Source organism: Saccostrea echinata, unplaced genomic scaffold, assembly GCF_033153115.1.
Source record: "Saccostrea echinata isolate AGI-Se365-2 ecotype Australia unplaced genomic scaffold, CSIRO_AGI_Sech_v1 ptg000028l, whole genome shotgun sequence".
NCBI lineage: Eukaryota > Metazoa > Mollusca > Bivalvia > Ostreida > Ostreidae > Saccostrea > Saccostrea echinata.
Genome location: NW_026889777.1, coordinates 5,289,229 through 5,317,126, shown reverse-complemented (window position 1 = coordinate 5,317,126; position 27,898 = coordinate 5,289,229). Strand labels below are relative to the sequence as shown.

At 34.9% G+C, this 27,898-nt stretch overlaps 1 protein-coding gene across 1 annotated transcript; it reads left to right on the top strand.

The window, feature by feature from the left end:
- The first annotated feature begins 7,455 nt into the window (after positions 1–7,455).
- LOC133194057 (placenta-specific gene 8 protein-like) lies at positions 7,456–11,280 on the top strand. The gene is made up of 4 exons (XM_061329993.1): positions 7,456–7,564; positions 8,252–8,403; positions 10,734–10,873; positions 11,027–11,280. Exons 2-4 carry the CDS (start codon positions 8,271–8,273, stop codon positions 11,120–11,122), a joined length of 369 nt encoding a protein of 122 aa, XP_061185977.1. The 5' UTR covers positions 7,456–7,564; positions 8,252–8,270; the 3' UTR covers positions 11,123–11,280.
- Positions 11,281–27,898: the final 16,618 nt, after the last annotated feature.

Sequence of the window (27,898 nt, the reverse complement as noted above, 5' to 3'; positions counted from 1 at the left end):
TAATATCCAGCATATTTTTGCTTAATCAGTATAATATCGGTCTGCTCTCTGTTCTATGATGTTATGAAGTGTATTCAGATTAGTGCAATAAATGCTTTTATAAATCATAATATTTATTCATAAATTGACCAATTGGCTATGTCATTGCTTATAATAAGTTTCTTTTTCTGAAGGAATACATGAATTTTGATTTAACAACATATCAAACTAGATGCTGTCATGAGACAGTAATACCCGCACTAAGGTGTTTGCCTCTAAATGCACACTCCTTCATATTGGGCTTACCAAGTAAAAAAGTCCAAACAATTCTATAATTTACACAGTACATGTATTCGTCAAATCGAGCATAAAATGCTCAGGTAACCATGTGACCCATGAACCTCTTATACGCATTTCATATACTTAATTCATTACCAGTCTGAAATAACAGAATTTAATTAACGATGTAAATTAGGTTTTGATAAAAGGGGGGGGGGAGATATAAATTTTTGGCCCATAATTGGAACTTTTCAAATTCAACAACAAATAATATTATTTTAGTACAATTAGAGCGTTTTTGATAAATTTATCAAAATGTGCAAACTTTTTTTTAGTATTTGATTAGGCAAAAACCTCCTTGAAAAGCCATACCCAATCAATTTTCTCACCCCCCCCCCCCCCAACACACACACACACAATTTGCCTGTTTTTGGAAATAGGCCTAGATGGCAAAGTTATGTTAAAACATCGTTTGTTATGATAATTTAAAATTTGTTCTTGTACTGTACATGTATGTGAACACCTTTTTGAAAATTTCTACATCACATTGGGCTTGCGTCACCCTACCAGTACTAGTACTAGTTTTACCATTATCATTTTTAGATTGCACATGCCATGTGACATGGTGTGGTGCAGTGTTACATGTATATCAGTGGAAATTAATTCATTTTGTGTTTTAATTGGATTATATTTCATGAAGTTGACAGGACCTATGACAGTCGGTAAGTACAAGTTTAAGTATAGATTGGGGTAAAATAAACCGAAATGCAAATGGTTAGGTTAAAGTTTAAAAAGGATCAAAGATCATCGGCAATCTCCTATGCAGAGTTGTCGTTCGTTTCTCTCTCAGACACTGAATGTATGAGCCGATGGTAGAGAGTGGATCATCGGATGCCACAATAGACGAATTTCACATTCTGAAGAGTTATCTCCCGTTGTCAACATTACATTCAGTTACAGGCACAGATCCGGGAATTTTTTTCGCGGGGAGGGGGGGGGGAGGGGGGGTCCACACCTCAGTCAAAAAAAATTCCAGCCCAGAATTTCCTGAGGAGCAAAAAAAAAAAAAAAAACCAAACAAACAAACAAAATAAAGACAATGATGGTGGGGTCCATGTTTTTAAAGGGGGAGGGCATTTAAAGTCATTTTTTATTTGCTTCTGTAAATCAGTATATAATCCTATTTAAATAACTCTGCAAATTCCAGGGGGGGGGGGGGTTCCAATCTCGCTAGCCGCTCCCTGTCCCTGAAATGACAAATGATCATGTGACTCCTAAATAGTAGAAAACTTTTCCATTTGACTATACATAATTTTGTTTCTTGTGTTATTATGTTATGTACATCTAATGTATTAAGGTTATGAACCCCTGGACTACATCAAATTAAATAAAAGTGCATCAATGATAAGATTACTTGACATTTCATTCATGAATTTGGGTCAACCCATGTACCCTCCTAGAATTAGGAATGAAAATCATTCAAAGAGATGGACCATTAAACTGTTTGTATATATTCACATTTTTTTTTATGTCAAACCAAAGTATTAGACTAGTTTGCATACATGAACAAACAGGGGTCTGGGAAGGGGAAGGGGCAAGGGGAAGGAGTTATCTCTTTACATCTTAATTGTTGAAAACTCCTAAAATGAATGTTAACTTCAAATCCGACTTGTACGTCTTCATTATTTTTAAGTGGTGGTGTCTCCATATGAGTGAAAAATTCCCAAGAGGGACATTTAACAACAAACAAACATTAATGACTTAAAAAACACAATATACATGTACATGTTTATTAGTCAACAGATGTACTTCTGATCATATCTCTAGTTCTCCCTTGAATCAGAAATGATGATATAAATATTTTAAGAATGATTAAGAGTTGAAAAGGTTGTGCATTTTAAAATTCACTAAGCTCTGTGGTTGAATTAGCTATACCAGTTTAGCTTATTTTGCTACTCAAAGCACCTTGATTAACTAGTTTTAATCATACTGTTTTCTGAAATGTGAAGTTTTTTCAACATGGATACAAGTCATACCTTTTCAGATTCTGAAAACAATGCATGAAAAAAAAACTGCTTTTCAAATACTGTAACTCTTTCCAAGTACTTGTGATCATCAGTTTTTAGCTCACTTGAGTTTTTCTGGTTTTCTGATCACATTTTGTTTGTCATCCATCTGTCCGCCTGTAAACTTTTCACATTTTTGTCTTCTTCACTAGAACCGCTGGGCCAATTTCGACCAACCCTGCCACAAAGCATCTTCGGGTAAAGGGGATTTAAGTTTGTTCAAGTGAAGGGTCACACCCTCTTTCAAGGGGGGATAATCAAGAATTAGTGAAAATTTGGTGGTATCATTTTAAAAAAGTCTTATCAAGAACCACTGACTGGGCCCAAAAAGTTGAAACTTTCTTTACATAGACTTAGTGTAGCTTCAAATTTGTTAAAATTATGACCCACTGGGGTAGGGTGGGGCCACATATGGGGATCCAATGATTTACATAGAAAAATGCAGGGGATTTTTTCCATCATAAATCTTCTTCTCATGAACAGCAAGGGCATTATTGTCGTCCGTTTTTGCAAAAGGGACCTATGGGACATTAAATCTCATTTGTCTGTCAGTCTGTCCATTTGTCAGTCTGTCCGTCTGTCACAATAAATTTAACCTTGGTCATAACTTCTGAACAATAAGAGATAGGGCTTTCATATTTCACATGTACATTACTTACAAGAACTTTCTAAACATACCATGATTTTTGAACACATGACCTTGACCTTGAAGTTTGACCTACTTTTCAAAAAATTTAACATTATTTTAAATGATCATTTTGAAAGAGAAAAGATAGGGCGTTCATATTATGCATGTATATTACCTGTGACAAGACCTTTCTAAATATATCATGACTTTTGACTCTGTGACATTGACCTTGAAGTTTAACCTACTTTTCAAAAATGTTATATTTCCTTATAACTTTTGACTGAGAAGAGATAGGACTTTTATATTTGACAGGTACATTACCTGTAACAAGATGTTTCCAAGCATGCTATGTTTTTTTTACCCCTTGACCTTGATGTTTTACCTAATTTTCAAAAATTTTAACTTTGGTTATTATTTTTGAATGACATATGATAGGGCGTGCACATTTGAAACAATATGTCATAAATAATGGCATCCCATCCACTATGACACGGAAAGTAGGGGACCACAATTCTTTGAATTTGCTTGTTAGTCATTTTGATATGGAAACATCCTCATATAGTGTAGATTCAAGTTTTTTATGCCCTGCCATGAATATGGCAGAGGCATATAGTGTTTGTCATGTCCGACTTCAATAAAACGTCATATGCTGATACATACTGATGTAAGCTTTTCAACTGCATCAAAATTTTTAACCTTGAATTTTCCTTTGACCTTGACCTTACTTTTCTTAAATTAGTGTCTAGATCAGTTTTGAATAAACAATTCAAGATATATTTATCAAACTTCATATGCTGATATATACTGCTGAGAGATATCAATTGCATCAACTTTTTTGACCTTGACTTTTCCTTTGACCTTGACCTCACTTTTTAAAATTAGTGTTAATCTACATTTTAAATAAACCATTTCTGATATTTTTGTTGAACTTCTATGCTAATAGTAAATACATACTGATATAAGTTTTTTAACTGCATCAACATTTTGACCTCAACCTTTCCGTTGACCTTGACCTCTCTTTTCTCAAATAAGTGTTAAGCTCAGTTTTAAATAAATCATTCAAGATATTTTTATCAAACCTAATATGCTGATATGTATTAGTGAGAGCTCTTCCACTGCATCAAAAACTTTTCACCTTGCACTTTCCTGTGACCTTGACCTCCCTTCTCTTTAATCTGTATTTTGCTTAGTTTTAAAGAAACAATCTAAGATATTTTTATGTAAGCATGCACTTATAGATAATTTTGTGAGAATTTATCGTTTATATCCATTTTTTTAGATTTTAGTTTCAATTTTAAAGAAACTGTTCAAGATATTCTCATCAAACTTCATACACTCATACAAATTTTCATGTTGCATTAGTAATATACATTTGGCGGGGCATTTATGTCCTATGGACATATTTCTAGTTTTCAAATCATGACCTCCGAGGATAGGGTCAGGCCACAATAAGGGATCAAAGTTTTATAGAGATTTAAAAGGAAAAAATATCTTCAAAATTCTTCTTTTTAAGAACAACAAAAGCATGATTAATATGGAAACATTCCCAAGAAGTGTAGATTCAAGTTTGTACAAATCATGACCCCATGGGTTAGGTAGGGGCCATTTTTTTCCTGCCCCTATTTGCTATCCACATGGAAATGCAAATTTTAAAACCATTTTACACATCCCCAGGACAAAATCAATCATCTTCCAAATGATCATGATTTAAGGCTAGTGCATAAAATATAAGGGAAGTTCTGGGAACCAGGATGTTTAAACATGTTAAATATTTTTTTTTAAAAAATTGACCCCCATTTGACCCCCAGGGGGAAAATAAGAATTCCGAAACCTTACTGCACATCTATAGGACACCACCAACCATCTCCCAAAAGACGATTAGGCTACTGTGTAAAATGTAAGAGGAGTTCAGGGAACCACAGGCTTTTTGCATAAAAGACGTCATTTTTCGACCCCCATTTGACCCACAGGGTGAAAATGAAAATTCCGAAACCTTACTGCACATCAACATGACACCACCAACCATCTCCCAAAAGACGATTAGGCTACTGTGTAAAATGTAAGAGGAGTTCTGGGAACCAGGGGCTTTTTGCATAAAAAACGTCATTTTTCGACCCCCATTTGGCCCCCAGGGTGAACATGAAAATTTCGAAACTTTACTGCACATCTACATGACACCACCAAACACCTCCTAAAAGATGATTAGGCTAATGTGTAAAATGTAAGAGGAGTTTGAGAAATAAGAGTGTGACAGACGGACGGACGGACGGACGGATGGACAGACATGAGTAACAACAATATACCCGAACTTTCTTTAGAAAGTGCGGGTATAAAGATTGTTTTTTTAGAATCCGCTTTAGAGTCAGAAATTGTATCAAGTCTTAAAGCTTTTAATCAATAAATCTTTTTAAAGCGGTAATTTGAAGTTGTTATTTTCCTCAGGTTCTTCCTCTATCTTGTACCGTGTCGGTACCACCTAGATATTTCCGTTCTTTCATTCTTAAGAACGATTACCTATATTGTATACAGACCCCATTTCTTACTTATATTTAACATACCTCTTGTGCAGCCAGTGATTGTGTCCTACCACTTCATTAATTAAACTATTTTGTTCACATAAAGAGAGGCTTAATGTCAGAATTAAATAGAACCTCTCCTGTCAATTACAAAAACTACCTGTACCACTTTTGTTCTGGAGCAGAACCTCGGATCTAAAGAATACGTGATAAAGAGATATGACAGGCTGTTTGAAAGCTATGTAAGTATTGTTAAAGTTCTATTTACATAAGACTCGGGTGAGCTTTAAATAAATATAAAGAAGAAAAAGTCCAAGCCAGATTCTTGTTCATGTCTTCAAAAAAATACATAATGACCAATTTTTGACAAAATATAGATTGATAATTCAAGGATTGCAATAACTAACAAAGTTTTCCCGTTGTCTTAGGACGTGAAAGGTTTGACTTGACCGAACGTTTCAGCTAAGTATGTATGACTGACATCTAATGACTGACACAATATGAAAATCCTTAAATTAAGCTCTGCTCCCAATTTGTACTGTTCCAATGAACTTTTAAGCTTGCTTACTGTTTTTTTTTTTTTTTTTTTTTTTTTTTTTTTTTTTTTTTTGATATTTCATCTAGGTATCAAGAGGCGTAACTTTGATTAGTCCTAGTCAAACCGTCAAATATATCGCGGTTACATTAGTTGTTGTGTAAAAGAAATAAAAAAAGAAAATGAATTTTTGTATGAAAAAATATGATCGAGGAAAAAGTGTATCTTCATCTATTATTATTTATTTATTGATTAAGTCATACATGCATCCATTTCACCAATAACTTAAATACAAAATATTACAATGATGGCATTGTATGGCGGTCTTTATAGATTATATATATATAATACAACATGTAACATTAATGATTTCATGGAGAACTACCATATGAGAGAAAGCTTTCTCTCAATTTAAAAGCAAAATGAATATATTTTCTGTAATTACAGAGATCATGAACGTTGTGAGCACTTAATGATTGTGCAAATTTAAAAACAGATGGCTTCTGTCAGTTATACATCTTGATATAATTTTTTATGAAGCTTTTCAAAATGTGGACAAATTAAAACAAAATGGTATTCATCTCTATTTCACTTTTACACATTCTGCACATTCTACTCTTCCTAGGTATTGTATTATGTTGTCCTGTCTCAATTTCCAGATTATGATATGAAAGCCTAATTCGACTAATTTGCTTTTTGTACATAGAAGGTATGGGCTTACAAAGATAATACTGTTAAGAAAAATTGTCTATTATATGTTTGTAAATATTACAATTTGAAGAATAATTGATTTCTTCCAAAAGATTCGAACACAAATGCCAATCAGTCTTTGTTTTATAATTGGGGAAAAAATTCTGGAATAAGCTCTATCTTGTTCACACAACATGTATCCTAACCCAATTTCATACAATTTTTCTTCAATATAAAAGGCCCAATTTTTCTTACTGTTTTTCATTCTGTCACAGTTATCTTATAGTTCATCAGAAAAGTTTATATTATATTATTTTCACTAGAAAAAAACCTTGAACCAGAATTTGAGTATTCTATACAAGTATATCGAGTAATTTTCATATGTAGACTTCCAGTTTTCTAAATACACTGAAGCAGAGTTTGTGTATTTTCTTACGTCTAAAACAAATTTTATAAAAGACATCTGATTGTCAGCATGTCCATTACTTAATTGTAAGTTTCCAAGATACAAGCCCAATAATTTCAGTGTCAGTACAGAATGTCAAAAGAATATCCTTATTATAATATACATGTATTTCAAAAGTTTAGAGCAAAAGACGTAACTTTTAGAAGAATATAATAAAGAAAGCGTTGCATCTATAAACTAAAAAGCCGAACTGACATATAAGTAGGCGTAACCCGATCATCAGTTAATCTTAAAGTTTCACTGCACTGCATGTCCGGTATATAAATAACGAGTGTTTCAATAAACCAACATTACCCAGCGTGAGTGGGTCTGTATCTTGTAAATAAAGAAACATTGCAATTCTCGTTAGCGAAAATAACCAGATAACGGCTGATTAGATTAAAGATTGGAATTGGGAAGAAGAAGGTAATTTTTTTTTGTAATTACCATTTCTGTATACATTTAAAAGTATATGACATTTTTTGGTTTTAATTCAAAGAGTAGATATGGAAATTTATGAAAAGCCTAGGCTTAATTAGATGGTTCTTAAAAAGTGCAATGTTCTAATTTTAAAAGAATTCAGGTATTATCAAAATGATATGAGCACATAACTTTTGTAATTAGTTGCAAAGCTGTAGACTTACTATATTTAAGATTATTCAAATACTGGTACATACCGAGTTATTTTTTATGATAACTTTTTCAACTTAAATATGCACTATTTTGTTTTTCAAATTGATTAAACGCAGCACTGATTTCATAATCACATCACGTGACAAAATTTAAGCAATAATCAAATTTTAGTCTTAGTGGAAATGGACTTTAGTATATATACACGCATAGGACTACTGGTATCGCCTGTGTATATGTATAATTTGTTTTCGCCTTTTACATGTAGAATTCCTAGAGGTAGTGTTAGGAAATAAATATAACGAGAAACATCATCAAATACCTCCCATTTCTGTCGCCATATGGGTTCTCTAAATAAAACAAATGGTCTAAATAATCAAGGAAAGTCTAATCCACAAACTAATTGCAACAGAAACTTTTTTGTGAAAATTATTACCTTGCAAGGAATGAATATTTGATTTTGAAAATGAAGTCCGATTACAGAGAAAGAACTCTGCACAGTATGGCGAATACGGTAATTGTTCAACAACCAACAGCAGCTGCTGTTCCCGATAATCAGCTGATGGTGACAGACATTACAGGTCGTAGAGAGTGGTCTACGGGTCTGTTTGACATCTTCACCAATGTCGAAAAGAGTAAGTGTCAAAATTTCAACCACAACAAAGTAGTTCAATCGTAACACTCAAAACAATATTTTTTATTAACGCATTTTTAAATCTATATAATATGTTTTAGAGATGTTAATTTCATTCATTTGTGTGATCGTAAATGAAAGGCTCAGGGGCCTTAATTGTCTCCTGAGTATAATACAACCTAGCTGTCAAGAATCCAGGCCCGTAGAACGTAGTATAACACATGTATTTTAATATTGTAGATATTCCTTTAGATGTTGGTCCCCCCCCCCCCCCACACACACACTTGTCACTGTAAGGTCGAGCACTGGCAAATTCCAGGAATAAAACATTTTTTTAAGTTTGCTAGTCAGATTATTTTGAGATTATTTTGGTAAGTTGCCTCCCCCTTTTGAAACCGTTGTTACGGGCCTGGAATTACAGAATTGCATCGTAATGATTATATAATAATGCCAAATAAACTTTTAGAGGGAAATGTGATGCACAAAAACAAGAGAAAAATAGGGCAATCAAGGACCAACAAAGTGGCTAGTCTGGTAGTCTGCAAAATTTTTCACTCAACAATGTTGCCTAGTATACGGCTGTTTTTCACTACCGCCATTCTTAACAGCGAAATAGTGCTATAGAATATTACTTTAAAGTACGCAGCTACCATCTGCCATTCAAGTAGCCTCTCCTGGGATTTAAGTTATAGTACAAAAAATAAGGTATTTTTGGCTAATGTTTTAACTATTTATTTATTATATACAAGTCAATGCGACACTTAAATGATACATAAGTTCTTTTTCTATTATACGTAATAAACTCTTGTACAATTTTTTTTAAATGAAAATGACCCATAAATTACAAGGTTTACAGCATTTTATTATCATAGGTAAAAATTTACAGGGAAATAACTTTTCTCTAATTATAGAGTAAAGATATTCCTATATGATCAATAGAGCCCGGTCCTAGAACCAGAACCCCTCACCTTGTAGTCATGATTTACCATTTCTGGTAATTACAACGATGTATTTCATTGACCTGCTAGATGCCCAGGAGCACAGAAGATTTTTTTAAAAAATGATAATGCATTTTCACTATATGATCGATAGAGTCTTGCTCTAAACCAGAACTCCAGATCCAGGGGCATGGTTTTGACAATTTAGGTAAAGGCGACTTGCTCATTATAATCATACATTTATTTTATCTTTTAAATACCCAGGAGCAAGGGAGAATATTTTCAAACAATTTTTGCATTTTCAAGATTTGATCAACAGACCTCCTCCCTAACGCCAGAACCCATGACCCTGGGCCATAAATGTCACCAGTTAGGTAGAGGTTCCCTTGCCTATCATAACCGTGCACTTATTTTGTTTGCTAATTATACTGGGGGAGAGATTAATTAAAAAAAATATTAAAGCAGTATTAAAGCAGTTTCACTGTCTGATAAATAGAATCCTACCCTAGCACCATGCAGATCCCCTCACCCATGCTCCATAAATTTCACAATATTAAAGGCTCAATGGTCATTATGATCATACTAACATTTTGACTGTTTGATATTGAGAAAAAAGTAGAAGATTTTGAAGACTGCATTTGATGGTTTTGGTCCCATCCCTTAGGCTCTTTGGGTAGGAAGTGATCAAGAAATTCACAGTTTTTGTTTCCCTTTGCTCCTAGATAATACAAACCAAAATTTGTTACATGGTTAAGAGGTTCCAGAGAAGAAGTAAAAATGTTTAAATATTATCGGACGACTTACGACGCTCGAGGACGGACGAAAACAGATCACCATTGGTCACCTGCATGAGGGACTCAGATGACCTATTTAATCGATTACATGAAACCTTATTATTTTTTCTATATTGTATATGTGAAATCACACATGAAATATTGCTGTAACTTAAGTTTCTTATAATATATAATGATAAATAAATATTTGCACTCAATCAAGATTCAACAATTGTGTATGAAATCAATTAAATTAACAAACAATCAAAAACCAAAAAAAAAAAAAAAAAAAAAAACCGAAAGAGTTACTATAATCCATAACTTAATATCATGCAACTGTTTTTTTCCCGAAACTCAGAAAGCGTTGTATCCATAGAATTTCCACATAACAGTAACTGTTTTGACAGTTAAAGTGAGAATTTGTACTTATTACTATCTTATAACTCAGTTTGAAAAAAAAAAATCACCCATGCATTTTATCTCGACATGAAGAAATGATGAAGAAAACGGACATACTAATATTGTATTCATCAATAACATAATTTTGCTGGAAAACAGATCTAGAGCTGACTTACTGAAAATAAATGAAATAATAATACTAATATATGGTATTTAAACAGGCTTACTCACATACTTCTTTACACCATGTTACAAGTATAAATTGGCGACCAGGACCGGCGAGGGTTGCTGTTTGGCTTTCTGTGTTACTGGAGCAATGACCATCCTGAGGAGCAGAATAAGGACCATAGGAGGGATCAGGGTATTTCATGTCGATTGAAAAATTCTATAATTCTATTACAATGTATATGAAACGTTTTCCTTTAATACGGGTAATAATTTTAAAAAAAAATCAACCACAATTTCTATATTAAAATCATTTTTTAAAATAAAAATTATTTGTATATTTATGCAGGGTTCCGCAACAGAGGACTTTTTGGTAGTAAGTTTCTGTCAACCATGTGCAATGTGCCAGATGGATCGAGAACTTGACCGCATGGGTGTTCCATAATTTTGAACAAAGAAGTTTACTCTCTTTCATACACTTCTAATTTTTATCTACAATAACTGAAATTTTTATTCCTATCTGATTGTTATTAATTCTTAATTAAAACAAAATTGTTCTCCAAATATTTTTGATAACTTTAGAATAAAATTATGTTCATTGCACATGCATAAACTACGCCTTTAAATGTGCATGAGCCATAATGGTTTCTTAGTATGTGAATCGGTGCAATCCACAGTGTCTTGGAAAGAATATAATTTTTATACTTCATTTAAAGATATATGAAGCCATGAATATGTCATAAAACTACAAAATATAATCCTCGGAAATTCTATGAAATTGAACAGCACGTTTAATTGAGTATGAATGCAAAAGGACATAGCTTCCATAACAAGCAACAAACAGGAATCCCTTTATTTGAAGCCTCTTTGAAAGACTTTTGCAATGAATTGAAACAATTGATCGAAGTTTCGTATTAGTTAAAAAGCTCTATATATGTTAAAGCACTAAAAGCCTCTGATTTCAAATAACATTTTTAATCATAATAAAAAGTAAACAAAACAAGGGCACAGCAAAGCGGAGCATCCCCTCGAAAAGAGCATATCTCTAAATCAAGGCAGTACTCGTCATCTACCCCAATGCAAACTACCGTAACGTCACTTCCGTTTCGCACAAGGAAAAACAAACTAATACACACACAAAAGCGCGTTACCATATCCCCTCCAACTCCCTGTTAACCAACATTTGTATGTATTCAAAGAAATCATTCCGAATAAGTTTATCAAAACTTATGAACTGAACATATTGGTGAGAACTATTAAACTATGGAGGGTAATCGTGTCTCTCTGTCTGTCTGTCTGTCCCTCTGTCTGTCTGTCAGTCTGTCCCACTTGGTTTTCCGCACTTTTTTCCTAAACGCTTGCAGATATTGAGCTGATTTTTTTATATGTGAGTGTATCTTGATGAGCTTCAGATCAAGTCTGCATTTCGTTCCGCTTCATTGAATTTTGACGGAATTAAGGCCTTTTCAATTTTTAGGGGTTTTCCGCAATTTTCTTCTTTACGCTTTCAGATATTGAGCTGATTTTTGGTATGTGACTTAACTTTGATTAGTTATAGACCAAGTTTGCTTATCGTTCTGCTTCATTGATTTTTGACGGAATAATGACATTTTCAATTCTTAATGGGAACCAGATTACACTTGCCGGTAGGGGACTAGTATTGCTAATGCAATACTCTCAGAATGCTTGTTTATTTTATATATTTTATTATGGCAATTTTGATTCCTTTCGTATTTTGATTCTATCTTAAAATTTCAATTATGTTTCACTTCACCTAACTTTAAATACTTAATTGTTTTGGTAACAAGCATTCTGAGAGTATTGCATTAGCAATACTAGTCCCCTACCGGCAAGTGTAATCTGGTTCCCATTAAGAATTGAAAATGTCATTATTCCGTCAAAAATCAATGAAGCAGAACGATATGCAAACTTGGTCTATAACTAATCTAAGTTAAGTCACATACCAAAAATCAGCTCAATATCTGAAAGCGTAAAGAAGAAAATTGCGGAAAACCCCTAAAAATTGAAAAGGCCTTAATTCCGTCAAAATTCAACGAAGCGGAACGAAATGCAAACTTGATCTGTAACTCATCAAGATACACTCACATATAAAAAATCAGCTCAATATCTGCAAGCGTTTAGGAAAAAAGTGCGGAAAACCAAGTGGGACAGACTGACAGACTGACAGACGGACGGACAGACTCAGAGGAAACCTATAGTCCCCTCCGGTTTCACCGGTAGGGGACTAATAACTATAAGCAAAATCGAAAGTTTGTTTAAGAAAGTAAAACTTACAGAGTTAAACTAAGAAATCCGAATAAAATTTAAACGAAAGGGGGCGCTACGGCCTTTTATGTACAGGTACACAGAGATCTTGGCGAACAGTCTAGATACGAAACGTAGAAACATTTCCATGGAACGTATTTTTTTTTTTCATTTTAAAGACCATATATCATTCTGGCGTGTTTTCTCTCGTTTTCAGGCCCGTAGGAAGCATTTTCATTGGGTGGGGGGTGGGGTGGAGCAGTGGGCACAAAACAAAATTTCTTGATAAGCTCCCCACTCCCCCCCCCCCCCCCAATGAAACATTCCTGTTGAGGGAGCACTACGATGAATTAGCCTTATTTCTTTTCTTTTGTATTTACCGACAAAATTATTGAGGGGGCACAATCAGAAATTGCTTTTTTTATTGGAATAGTATATACTGGCACCCTCACCCCAATTGCTACCTACGGACCTGGTTCGGGGCTTTAAAACTTAGATGAGCTCACTTTTGATCCCAGTCTCTCTTTTCTACATACTATTAATCCCTTTGGTAAATGTGAGACTGTGATCAAAAATGAGCCCGTCTAAGTTTTATGGCCCTGATCCAAGATGTTTCAAATATGATAAATATGACCACCATTTTTGATTGCCCGCTTATGGTACACAAATATCAGGTATCTTTAAGTTGATATTGTCATCACATTATTTTTTTAAAGTAGGACAGAGAAAAAAAAAATTTCACTAACAAATCTCAGGTCCGAAGTAGGAGGGATCGAAAGGTTGGGCTCCCAATTTTTTTGCTTGGAGAATAATCTTTTGCAGCTGTTTTAATATGAAAATTAATTTATAGGCTGTATGCCCAACCACCCCCACCCCCATATTCTGCAGTATCATTAAACTCTGGCAAATTCTTGCGTTGAAAAGAAAGTTACTGAAAAGTTAAAGATATCCTAAACATCGCCTCACACGAAGGAGGAGTTTGGGCAGTTTATTTATTTTTTTCATCGTCAATTTTTTTGGAGCCAACCCCCCCCCCCCCCCCCTAAAAATTGATACGGATCTTTATCTACTGAGTGGTTGTTGTTTTTTTTAATATGATATCATTGCAGTTACATTGGTTCTAAATAAACTGGAGCACTGATCACAGTAGCCTAGTGGTTGGGCGCTAGCTTCGTAGGCCATTGGAGGGTAAGAGTTCGCTTGTCCTAAGTTCCTAGTGCCCGCCGGCAAAATCTAAGACGCTTAACATTTTAACATACGTGTTGGTTAGGCCCGTAGGAAGCAAATTCAGTTGGGGGGGGGGCACAGCCATACATTTTCAGTTGACAGTTGAGGGGGCACTACCAAAATACCAAAAATTTCCTGACAAGCAAAAAAGAGAAAAAAAAGGTCATCAGCCGTTTTTATTGAGCCCCCCCCCCCCCCCGATTCCTACGGCCATGTTGGTAATGACTATTCCTTCGTCATTGAGAGTGTTGAAAGTGAAACTGAATAATTTTTCGGTTGAGACCTTAAAAACCGAAGCCCCTCTAGATCCGCGCAAGCCGTGAATAGGCGGGTAATGATTCATGTCACATCGTCAAATAAAATAAAATTAAGAAGTTAAATAAAATTGGAACATATAAACAAAGAGTTAGTATTAAAATTAAATAACAAACTCAAATGAAAATATTAATATAAAATTGGAAGTTAGAATAAAAAAAGAAATAAAATCTAAATAATTTATTTCAGTTGGAAAACGAAGAAGTTAGAAAAAAAGGGAAAAAATGTGGCACTGATGCCCCTCCATAGTTTCTCATTATCAAAATTCGACAATCATTGCTAGCGCTCTCGAGCGCTAGCAACTACGTTAGTCTTTACTTCTGAAATACGCATGCTCGACTTCACGGTCGGGGATTCTGGGAAAACTACTGTACATAGACTGTACGATAACAATTTCGTTTTGTCATACAAAAATAGAAATGATCCGAATTTACACTGGCCTTTCCTGTCTGATATGCGCGATATACATTTCGTAGGTTAGAGACAGACAATACCAGTCTAGATCCGGATTCTGAATTTTTTAAAATTTATTGTCTAACCTACACATAAAAGTACAAGAAAAAATTTGGCCATATAATGCCAAGATTCTAGACATCTAGCTTCCCTTACAGTTTTACCACCTTAGTGGATAATTCCGACAAGCTCGGAAAAAACAGCAACAACAAAAATCTTTTTCAGAGTATGTCGGAAAGACATGTCAATTTAGTGTTTATCATCTGAAAATACACATGATCTGAAGTTTCGTGTTTTATTGTCTAACCTGCACGTAAATGAACAAAAAGTAACAGTAACTCGGGTCTTATAAAACCAAGACTGTTATTTCTAAAGTTGTAATGAATACATAGCTTTTCTAATCTACCTTCATGGATCTTTCCGGCAAGCTCGGAAAACCGCGGCAACCTCGGATATGTTTTCCGAGCTTGCCGGAAAGGTCCGAAGGTGCTCATTGGTTCTACTGACCTTTTATTTTTCACCTCGAAATTGAAATTACAGTAAAATACAGAATGCTTAAATCACAGTTAGGAGTTATGCCATTGCCGACGCAGGCCCGTAGGAAGCAATTTCAGTTTGGGGGGGCACAGCCAAACATTTTTCAGTTGACAGTTGAGGGGGCACTACTAAAAATTTTCTGACAAGCAAAAAAAAAAAAAGGTCGTCAACTACCAAATATTCCTTGACAAGCAAAAAAAAAAAAAAAAAAGGTCATCAGGCGGTTTTATTGAGGGGGCACATGCTTATAGTATCTATGTTTACTATAGTAATCTATATATCGGCAAAATTATTGGGGGGCACGCCCCCCCGTGCCCCCTCGGTTCCTACGGCCATGCGACGTGAAGCACACTCTTAGATTCACCATCCTGAATTGTGACACCCCCACCCCCCACAAACTCAACCCCCAGTGCACCAATCTACCTTCCTATTAAAAATTAATCGATTCAGCAAATTTAACAAATGGTTCAGATATCTTCTTCTGTATTTTATTATGCTACAGCGCTAGCTCACCAATCTTTTTAAAAGATAAGCTTGTGTAGACTTTACATTTGTAGACTTGTCAATTGTCTTTGTGTTTTATTCAGAGCGCGGAAATATAAATTCCGGAAAACAAAGTTTACAACATCAAAAATACACACATTCATAGTATAAACTCGAAGTCAACACAGTTCTATGTTCGGAACTACATGCTAGGATGTCGGAATTACCTACTTACATATGTATACTATGAAACTGATATGATTCCAAGTTTGGATTTACAAACTTAAAAGTTTGGATTTACAAACTTAAAAGTTTGGATTTACAAACTTACAAGTCTGGATTTTTGAACACGATTACCCTCCATATTAAACTGTGTCAAATGTTTTTCATCTTTCCCATGACATTAGCATTCCCTATTCTGTCATTAGCTTAAAAAAATCAGATTTTTAAATCAAAACTCATGCACTGATACAAATTGGTTACAACTATTCAACTAGGTCAAAATTTTCTGATCTTGTGACCTTCCCTATGACGTTAACATCACTATATACCCCCTCTCCCCCCCCCCCCCTTTTTTTTTTTACTCATTTTCAAAGAAACAATTCAAGATGTTCACATCAACTTTATCTACTGATAAAAATTTGTGTGAGCTATTCATCCGTATTATAAATTTTCTGACCTTGACCTTCCCTGTGACATTGACCCCACTATCCCTCATTTTGCATCTATCTTAATTTCGAAGAAACTGTTCTGGATATTTCATCAAAGTACATACATGGGTACAAACCGAGGAGATATTTTTTTTCTGATCTTGACTTTTTTATGACCTTGACATTTCAAGCACCGTTACCTTTTTTTGAGATTTTTTAAAAGCAAACTTCGACAATCATACAACATTGATGAGATCAATTCAACTGTATCATTATTTCTTTTACCTTCACCTTTCCTAAACCTTGCATATTAGTTTTTTTTTTTTTAAATTTACCTGTACCTGTAGGATCACCATACAAAAATAAATTTTGCATAAGAAAATTTCAAACCATATCTACATAAATTAGTGGTCATATATAAATTTGCTATATATGAGAGAATGAACTTGAGACTATTAAGCTGTTAGGACGAATAATCAAAACAACATACAATAATTAGGGATGTCAAAATAGTTATTTTCCTTAGTCGATTATTCGATTGCATTATTCGAACGATAGTCGAATATTCGGGACATTTTCTGAAAATAAAATTTTATTTCAAACTTCACTGGTACTTGACGTGTTTATAACTCAAAAACCCTTAATCTGTTTAAAACGTAACATAAAAATTAATGCAGCGTAACGTTGAATAGCAAGAATATATGTTTGTTTTGTATGTTGTTTAACGTCCCTCTCGGGAATTTTTCACTCATGTGGAGACGCCACCACTTGCCGGTAGAGAGCTGCAAATTTTGTTCTTTGCTCGGCACTTACGGCCATTGAGCAGTGAGGGATCTTTATCGTGCCAGCACCTACTGCGACACGGGACCTCGGTTTATACGGTCTCATCCGAAGGACCGGTCTCCACGTCCCACAGTGGGATTCAAACCCGCGACGTAAGGATCAACTCCTTATTTCGCGACTGTAGAGCAGACGCTCTAACCACTGCGCCACGCGGGCGACCAAGAATATATGAAATAAATTTAGAAATCTAATTTTCCTAAATTCATGAAATCCCCTGTAAATGCAGTTAGTTTTTATTTTAGTGAGCATTCAAAATTTGCTAGCCGATATTTTTTAAAGCTTATTATGAAATAAATTAGGGGGGGGGGGTTAATCTCAAACTATCCAAACGCCAGGTGGCTGTTAAATTGTTAAACAGTTAGTTACTGCTTATTCATTTATTGATTGTTATTCGATCGTCGGTCCATTCGACTGACAGTCGAATAGTCGACTATTCGTTGACATCCCTACATATAATGCTACAAAATACAACAGACTGAGTATGGAACGCCTCAGCTGCCTTATGTGGAGAACATTCCTTATAGGCTGATACTTTAACATTATATGCTGATACTTAATCATTATATGCTGAACAGATACTTTGTCATTATATGCTGATACTTGAACATTATATGCTGCCACTTTGACATTGAATGCTGATACTTCTACATTATATGCTGATGCTTCAACATTATATGCTGATACTCTAACATTATATGCTGATACTTTGTCATTATATGCTGATGAAATATGGAGATAACGAACAGTATTCAAGCTCAAAGTCAATTAAAACAACACAAATTGGGAGCAGAGCAAACACGGACTTCCAAAAACAGAGGTGGGATCAGGTGCCATGGGGAAGTGAGCATCCCCTGCCAACCGGTCACACCCGAAGTGTGCTCCTTGTCATGATCGGTAAATAACGGAAAATCCGTCGACAATTCAGTGTGTAAATAATGGCCTAACAATTAGTATGAAAAACGTCATTCAGCATACTATGACTTAATGATAGATAGTATTTGCTGAATAGGTTATTGTATCAACCATAGAACTTAAGAAATGATGACTTTAAACGAGACTGTTGATATTCTTGTTTCATCAACTTGTTTGTCAATAACTTACCTCGTTTTAGAGATTATTCATACGTAGAGCATATTCTTGCGTATCGAATCAACTGAGACATACACCCCATATGCAGGTGATAAGGGTATATTATTGCATATAAGTACAAGTAAGGGAAGCTGACGATTGAAAATTTAAAGTCATCACGTTTATCATAAAGATTTGTTGTTAGATTACCATTAACGTCTTTTTCTAGTAAAATATCCAGATATGAAACAGATGTGCCAGACTCTCTGGTATCTTAATAATATCTTGATGCGTAGTGGATGTTCTCTCTTGTCAAAGAATTTTGGTTTGACAATCCCAATGTTTAACCTATTTTTAAAGCACCATGAAGAATCGAGCTTTTTTTGACAGAGTTATGCTCCTTGGACTTAGGAAAATTCCAATTTTTTGCAGTTTCCGTTCATTTTCTTCGCAGAGGATGTACATACTGAAATGAAATTTGGTATACAGATTTATTCTAAAAATATCTACAAGGTCAAATTCTGTTTTGGGTACGATTGAGCAATTTTTGACATAGTTATGCCCCTTGGACTTAGAAAAATTCCAATTTTTTGGGGGGGATGGGGGGGGGGGGTGGGTGGGTATGTGTTTCACAAACATCTCTTGTTCGTGTGTGAGGGTGTGTGTGAGGACGGGTGCATCTTTCCTTTCTCTAACTTTTCGGTATATTTTTCAACTACTTGAAATCGCCAGTGTTCCAACCTTTCAGCAGCAAAAAGTGTGTGTGTGTTGGGGGTGGGGGGTGGGGTGCAACATAGTATAACTGTATAACTACAGCAAAAGTCCACTTAAAAAAGGGAGGAAGCCCCCCCCCCCCCAATGCTTCAACCCTGCTAGATAAATCTTTTGTCATATGTTAATTACAATACATTGCGAAATAGGTTTTCATTTTAATTTTATATGTTTTATAAACAAGTAATGCCAATATGCATTGAAATTTCTTCCAAAGAAACCCATGCCTAAAGTATCAGATAATTAGACAAGCTAGGTAACGACGTGGTGTTCATCTCAAAAACTGACCAATTACCCCCACGACGTCAACCCGGAAAAATTATCTCCTAATCAGCTTAAAAATAGGTTAAAATGCTAACATTTCAGATTCTTTTAATGGTATTTTATTTAATTGATTTTTCAGGAAATTATGTATGGTAGACTCTAAAAAGAAATCCAAACACTCGTAAAAATACCAAATGGGCAATTTAAACGTTCATGGGGTGGCGTGCCGCACGGAGAAATATCCACCTTTGACCAAGATGAACAGCAATTCTCTAAATTTGGAGATGGGTAAACATGACGAGCGATAAGCCTATAGTGTGACAAGCACGAAGATGAAAAATTAAATTTCAATTATATCAAAATTTTCCTTGATATTTCGTCTAACATTAAAATATTCTTTATGTAAAATCTCTACAATTTGCAAAAATCCCTCAAAGATTGAAATTACTTGCCAGTGAAATATTAGACACACACTAAAGCGGGCAAAAAGAGTCATTTTCTCATACTATAACACTATTTTTCGATATGAGTGGGTCTTCGCTCCACCTTTTTTGAAAGTTAATCCTCAAAGTTTGCATAAAAATGTACATTTTTTGGTTACCAAAAATATGGAGCAATGACCCACTATACCTTAAAAAAATACTTTTATGACATAACATTCGCATCTTTTCGAGAAATACTTGAAGTCCATTAAGTCAAGGGTCATATCACAAACATGATTTAAATGCCACTATTCATCAGGACTTGTGTAGTCTAGTGGTAAGCGTGCTAGTCTCGAAAGAAAATAATACTCAGGATTTTTATTGTTAGGGTTCGAACCCCACGAATACCACATTAATTTTTTTAATAAAAGAATAAATTTTGCCGAGAAAATTTTCTTCAGAAAAGTTTTGTGTATCACAATTTCACAAATTTCAATCATGAGAACTTTACTCTAAATATTAAATTCACAAAAACATTTTTGTATTTCTGAAGCTATTAGGCTTTCTGCACGCTATGTTCGCCCATCTCCTTACAGGATGCAGCGCTTTGTATTGGAATTAGAAAACAAGGAATATCCACCTCGCTCCCTGTAGTACATTGTGTGCGGTTTGTTGCGCTTCAAAATCATGAGAGACGAAAACATTCATTTAAAAAATTAAACATTTAATGTGAATCGTTGTTCATCTCGGTCAAAAGTGGACATTGTCCCGTGTCGCACGCCACTCTTTGTTTGGCTTGAACGTTTAAATTGCCCATTTGGGATTTTCACGACTGTAAGGATTTTTTTTTTGGAGAGTCTATCAAACGCTGAATTTCATGATCGGACACTTGCACAAACCGTTCATTTTTCTTCTTTGTCTCGACCTCGGGACTGGTGAAATTAACGCACTCAACTCAGTCTCCATCATGTCTAAAATATCTCCTATATCAAAACCTATGATAGGTTCAATTTTTAGTTCCGGCAGATTAAACGTCATGTACTTCCCAAAGAATCTTCAACCTGTATCTGTTTTCTTAACTCATCTGAGGAATTTTCCTTCATAATTTCGGTTTCCCTGTGTTTGCAATAAGTTTTTCAATTGAAAGAATTTTTTTGGAAAGCACGAAACCAATCTGGCGGATCCAGGGCAGAGCCCTGGTAGGGGGCCCGAGGGGGGGGGGGGGGCGAAGATCCCAGGCCGAAAACGAAAATAAGTATTTTTGACTCATTTTTCTTACCTCTCAGGCCAATAAAAAGTACCATATTTTTTCATATTTCTGTCACTATCATATACCAAATTTTACCTAATAAAGCCATTTAGAAAACAATTTATACCCTTTCACTGATTAGTAATATGGACTTGACAGACAGAGTTTTTTTTTTTTCTGAAAACTAAATGTCTATAAAACATTAAGACAACTTAAGTATGAATTTTTATATCACAGACAATTCATACTGAATATGCTCCATAAATAGTCCCATTCACATGAGCTGTTCCTGACGATTATTGAAAAATAAGAAAATTTTTTTTTTTTAAAATTTCAGAACTTTTTAACAAGAAGTGACATACAGTATCCCCCCCCCCCCAGAAAAATTGAAATATTACACAATCTTAGACAAAATTTTCTTAAATTTATATCGGCCTAGATATAAATATTTGCTGTTGTTTTAATCTTGATCTATCTTGTGGAGTTACAGAGAACGTTTTAAGGATACACCAAAGGCTTTTTTCAAGATTTTCAACAATTTTGAGATTTTTGGCTAAGAAAAAGAAGGTAATCACTACTTTTTAATGCATGTAAAATTCTTGGTAATTATGAAATGGTTTTCTAATTATTTAACAACAATGAAACATAAACACTACCACATGTGAATGTTCCGTTATTGAAGCTTCTGATTTGATCTGTGACTGTCTGCTCATGAAAGACGCAATAAATTACTTTGACCACTTGGGGAATTCTTCACTAGCCACACAACGGTTATCAGTAATTAAACTACAGGGACTCTAGATTTAGAGAAAGAGATCTAACAGATCACTGATGACCATAAAATAGGAGGTGGAGCTTAGCTCTTGCCATTTTGCCGGGAAATCTTTCTGATTCAGAATTGAACCTATTTTACTTAATTAAAAGCATCTAAATACAGAAAAGAACCTCCCATTCTTGTGAGTACATGTATGCATAGGAAATATGGCTTAGTGACAGGTATCCAAAGCCGAATCTCCAAGGTGTCATATATATTCCTAGCTTTGGCAGATTTTGTTGTGTAATGGGTTTTTGCCCTCTACTGTAAAGTAAGATCAGACAGTTTGTGGTATTATTTCAAAGGATTCAGCTCCCTTATTTATTGACCAATTTCTATGAAAATTGGATGGGTTGATTCTCAAATGCGTGTTCACAAAACCGTATCTCAGATTTTTGATATCTAGCTTAGTTTTAGAATTATTGAGGGAAATGTTAAATTAGGCTAATACATTTGTAACATTGAAGTGCAAATGGCTGTAACTTTTTAATTAGAAGATCTATCAAAAATCTGAGACGCAGTTTTTAAGTTCAATCTTTAATCTACCTTGATAAATGATAACTTTAAGGGGTTAAATACCAAAAAGTTGATTTATAAATATTTATGCACTAAACTTTATTTTAATATTTAAATAATTTTTAAATAACTTATGAATTAAAGTTTAAATTAGGATAATTAAATAGTAAATTTAACAAGCTTTCAAATGATATATACTTTTATTATGTTATCAATAATAATGAAAGAATTACATGCAAATTAAATTCTGGCATTCGGAAACCTTTGGTGTATCCTTAAAAAAAAATTATATTCCTGTTCGACATTTTAGGCCGTAGATTACTGACGCTTGTGTCAATGAAGCCCCAAATTCTCAATAATCTTGATCATATCCTGTAAAGCTAAAGTTAAATCGTGATCGCTGAGTTGTGAATTTTAAATGCGGTTGGAATTATTTATTAAAAATTATTCTTTAAACTTTACTCTCGCAAGTTGTAGCTGTAGCCTTGTTAGTTATAGTACGTATTGGATCGAATCAACTTCCACGAAAAAGAGCACACTCAAGGGAAGTTACACTAGATCATGTAGATAGTCGCGATAAAATCTACGGATTTCGCATACCAACTCCGGCAAAATCCCAATGACGGAAATTCATAGCCGGCAAAATTTTTCGTACAGCTGGTTAATTTTGCCGGTTGCCAGCTCTTATTGAAAACACTGATTTTCCTTGTCTAAGAATTGCGAAAGTATAAAACCACAATCGTCACCCATGACGTTCAGAATTGAATGGAGAAGGTAGAAAGTTCAAGAAATACAGCGCGCTATACTTTTCGAATTTTTGATAGATCATGGCTAACTGAGTGCAAGAGAATATAGTTGAATCACGTGCTATAAACGTGAAATTGATAGATCATGGGTAGCTCAATACCTGAGAACAATGATACAAAACATAGAGAGTACCTTTTAACTCGTGCATCTTGAGATATCAGACTCGGGGGACAAGCTCCCCCCCCCCCCCCCGTCTGATATCTGAAGATACACTCGTTAAAAGGTACTCCATATATTACTTATACATTAAATGACACCACAACCCAAAATGACGTCATGTCTTTGTATTTAGACTAGTAACTGTATAGATGGTTCACTGTCATAATTGACTGGAGACCGTAACTAAACTGTGTGTAATACTTCTGTGGTTGAATTGCTTACGGTCATGTCATAGCCTTCTACATTAGATTATTATCATCTCGAAGATCTGCCTATTCCCTGAAAACCTTCAGTATACCTGTGACTGTTAAGTTGAGTCATTATCCCATTTATTTAAACTTTCCTATAGGTGTGTGCTGGGAAATGAACTTGGTTGGTACGTAATCAAATCTACTGAGAAGCCCATCAGGCTTTACAGGATTTGATTACGTGACCAACCAAATTCATTTCCCAGTGAACTTTTTAACATTGTTGTTTATTTCTTAAGAGGAGGGAAGTGGTGTTCTAAATTCATTTTACTTATACATGTTTATTACATTTTAGTGTCACTACTGCCGTTTATAGAATATAGATTAGAAATACGAAACTAAAGCTGCCTTTAAATGCAGAGGTCTTAAATTTTAAGTATATCACCAGCCAAAGGTCAGCGCGTCTACTCCAATCAGATGAGATCTGGACCAGTTAAAGGGAATGTCAAATGAAGGGAAAAAACAACAAACAGTAATTTGAAGAGGAAAGGGACAAGTCATTAGGTCCACACTTGACCCATGATGAATAATGACATAACTTTTAGGAAAATTTCAGGAAAAAATACATTGTGACTAACTTAATGTCACAATAAGGGAGAAACATATTAATGTAATTTTTGACACATTTGCAATGATAACCTTATTAATGAGAAAATAATGCCGGACAGCAAAGTATGCACAGCTGAGCTTATGAAGCTTAAAGGGTTAGGAACCAAAATCGCGAATGGCAGATTGTTCAATAATATGCCTTTCAAAATTGATGCTTTTCGTGTTACTCGGGACTGCTGTGTAGATGACGATACCAGTGGATGACGATATGACAACTGGACTTAACTTCCATAAATCCAATCATGGAGTCATTAACCGTAAGGAGGGACTATTGTCTTTAATTCAAGGACACGGAATGTCCAGTAAAGTTGATATCGGATCCACACGAAGGGCTCCCTGTCTCTCGTATCCGGATACGGAGTACAGCATGTGTACCATCGAACATTTTATAGCCCGATGTTCCAGATCAACTAAATAAATCCTTACTTGAGAACTATGTTGTCTCCCCTGTATGCCTAAAACCTAAGGTTCTTGGATCTCATACCCTTGGAAGCAACTAAACAATTTTGAGCTTCATAAACAACTCCAATACATCGATCAAGATCAAAGAGGGACTGTGATTTAGAAAGCTGAAGCCTATCCTATGTCAGAGTTATTAGAATGCTCTTTTTATCAGAACTAACAATACTTGTGGATCTTTGTATAAGATCAACCCCAAAATTGGTGACAGTGGGAAGCATCATTGCTGGTGGATAATCATGATATATTCTCCAAACTTGACCTAGACTTGGGATGTCTTCCCTTAGTCCTCCATTTGAATAAATACAAAATATACCCAACAAGTCAAATATAAAATGAGGGTAACGCGGGGGTAATGAGGGCTGCTGCGCAATGAATGGACCATAGACCCAGTATCCAAGTACACGGACTTTTTGGAGACTTGGAATATATTGTACGTAGACCTATGCATAAAAATGTTTATAGTTATAGTTTTACTGTATGTTTTACCCCCCTCTCCTTCCCTCCTCATCCTCCTCCCCTCGTCGACACACAAAAACATAAACCGCATTTACCCCGTCTATACATGTATTTTAAGTACTTCAAAATAAGTATAATTTGTTATGGACATGTAAATGTGATTTTGAAATACCTCAATTACCCCAAAGTCATTGTTACACTTTCTGTACACTTGATTTTACTCATTCCTATAATAATATGGAAGAAAGAATTTTGTCTCTCGATCTCTAGTATTTCTGGGGATTAAGCATGAATTAGGCTAGTACTTGTACACGGTGTTAATTTGAGTAATTTGAACATTATCTTTTTTGGGGGTGGGTGGGCTTTTAACACAATTTTAGACTAATTCACCAACGGATATTCTCTGTTTTACAAAGAGGAGAATTCGGTAATTCGTCGACCATTACGACATTATGTCACACAATATATATTCGTATAGCTTTTGAAATTTGTGGAGGTGGATGTGTCCAGGTTGCCCCTCCAAATCCACCAGTTGTGAATCTGAGTTCTTTCAGGTACATGCATGCACGTACCAGTATATACTCAAGTCAGGGCATGATTATATGTTTTAAATTGCAATTTGAATATTCAGTTTCAAAAAATGCGTGTAGAAAATTGAAGAAAAAAATTAAAACTGACGAAAATTATTTTTCCTTGTCAAAAAAAAAAACAAAAAACAAAAAACAAAAAAAAAAAAAAAACAAAAAAAAAAAAAAAAAAAAAAAAAAAAAAAAAACAACAAAAAAAAAACAAAAAAACAAAAAAACAAAAACAGATGTGTTTGTAATATACTGATGCCCCCGTATGACAGCTTATGGCGATGGATAAATTTTCTCAAATGCAAGTCAAACTCCAAGGTAGAGAGATTCAAAGTATTGTTACCCAAAGAAAGAACTTGTCTCAATAGATATACCTGGTAATATGAAAGTCCAAGCAACAACCATTCAAAAGTTATAGTCAAGGTTTCTGTTTTCTAAAAGTGAGTCAAACTCCAAGGTCAAGGCAAAGGGTCAAAATTAATTGTACACAGATGAAAATCTTGTTATAAGAAATATACAAGCAAAATATAAAAGCCCTAGAACCAAATATTAAAAAATTATGCCCAAAGTTAATTTTTTTTTAAAAGTAGGTCAAACTCCAAGGTCATGGTTAAAAGGACAAAAGTGTTGGTATCCAAAGGAAGGTCTTGTCACAAGAAATATACCTTTGAAATTTGAAAGCCATAGTACTAACTTTTCAAAAGTTATGGATAATATTCATAAAAGTGGGTAAAACTTTAAGGTCAAGGTCAAAAATTCAAAAATATTTACACCCATTGAAAGGTCTTGTCACATATGAAATACACATATGAAATATGAAAGCCCAACACCATCTGTTCAAAAGTTATGCCAAAAGTTAAAGTTGGATGATTTTTTGCAAAAGTTGATCAAACTGCAATGTCAAGGTCAAGAGGTCAAATATGTTGGCACTCAAAGGAAGGTCTTGTCACAAGGAATACACATCTTAACTATGAAAGTCATAGGGCCAACTTCATTTGTTACAGATCGGCGTACGCCGAATTGCGCCGGTCATATGATCGGCGTAAAACGGCTAACTGGCAAATGAAGTAAACCGGCGAAAACAAAAAATAATTATACTATATAACAATCAATTAACTAAGATCTATCACTTTTTACGTTATGTCTTAGCGAAAAAAAGGTTGGATAATTAGAAATTCAATGTTTAAAAAAGTCATGGACCTCATGAAAAAAAAATTATTTTTAGAAATTAAGAACGGATTTTAAATAAATGAATGGAGATTTGTTCAAGAAATGCACACAATTAAAGAATATGCCGAATTGGTAAAAAGTATCCTCATTTTATAAGTTGTTTTATCTTCCCGCCATATTTCTAAGACCGGCGAATTGCTCGCCGGCCATTTCAGACCGGCGAGATCGGCGTACGCCGGCGAACCTTCCCCGGTCAAATGAAGCAACAAGCCGGGTTACCAAAGGTCAAGGTCAAATGAAGTCCCACCATCGCTCTAGCCAATCAAAAGCTGGCTCAACTTGGATATATGGATAAGTAGTACAGGTAAATATTTTCATACGCAAAACGGCTGAAGAATTAATGGCAATGCTAAATAATATGAGGAAATCTGGAGAAATTCCATGTAGCTTTAGAACTGTTTTTGGTAAAATTGTGGACATGTAGACAGGTGGGCAGGTCGACATGATGACAGGTCGATTGGTTGACAGAATGTTTAGTTGACAGGTCGACGGGTTGACAGGTAGACAAGACGACAGGTCGACGGGTTGACAGGTCGACAGGTTGACAGATTTTATGTGTGACAGGTCTACATGTATTCAGGAAGACAGGTCGACGGGTTGACAGGTCGACAAGTTGACAGATTGTTTGCTTGACAGGTTTACATGTACTCAGGAATAAAGGTCAAAGGGTTGACAGGTCGACAGGTAGACATGTCGACGGGTTGACAGGTCGACAGATTATAATCTCCAGTGATCTCTCGGGTGGGTTTGAGGACTAACCCTAAACTTTCCTGTGGATTCGAGGACTAACCCTAT

Coding starts and splice junctions, on each gene's coding strand:
- LOC133194057 (XM_061329993.1), top strand. CDS start 8,271: ATGGCGAATACGGTAATTGTTCAACAACCAACAGCAGCTGCTGTTCCC. Junction 8,404..10,733: donor CTTCACCAATGTCGAAAAGA/GTAAGTGTCAAA, acceptor GTATTTAAACAG/GCTTACTCACATACTTCTTT. Junction 10,874..11,026: donor GGACCATAGGAGGGATCAGG/GTATTTCATGTC, acceptor ATATTTATGCAG/GGTTCCGCAACAGAGGACTT.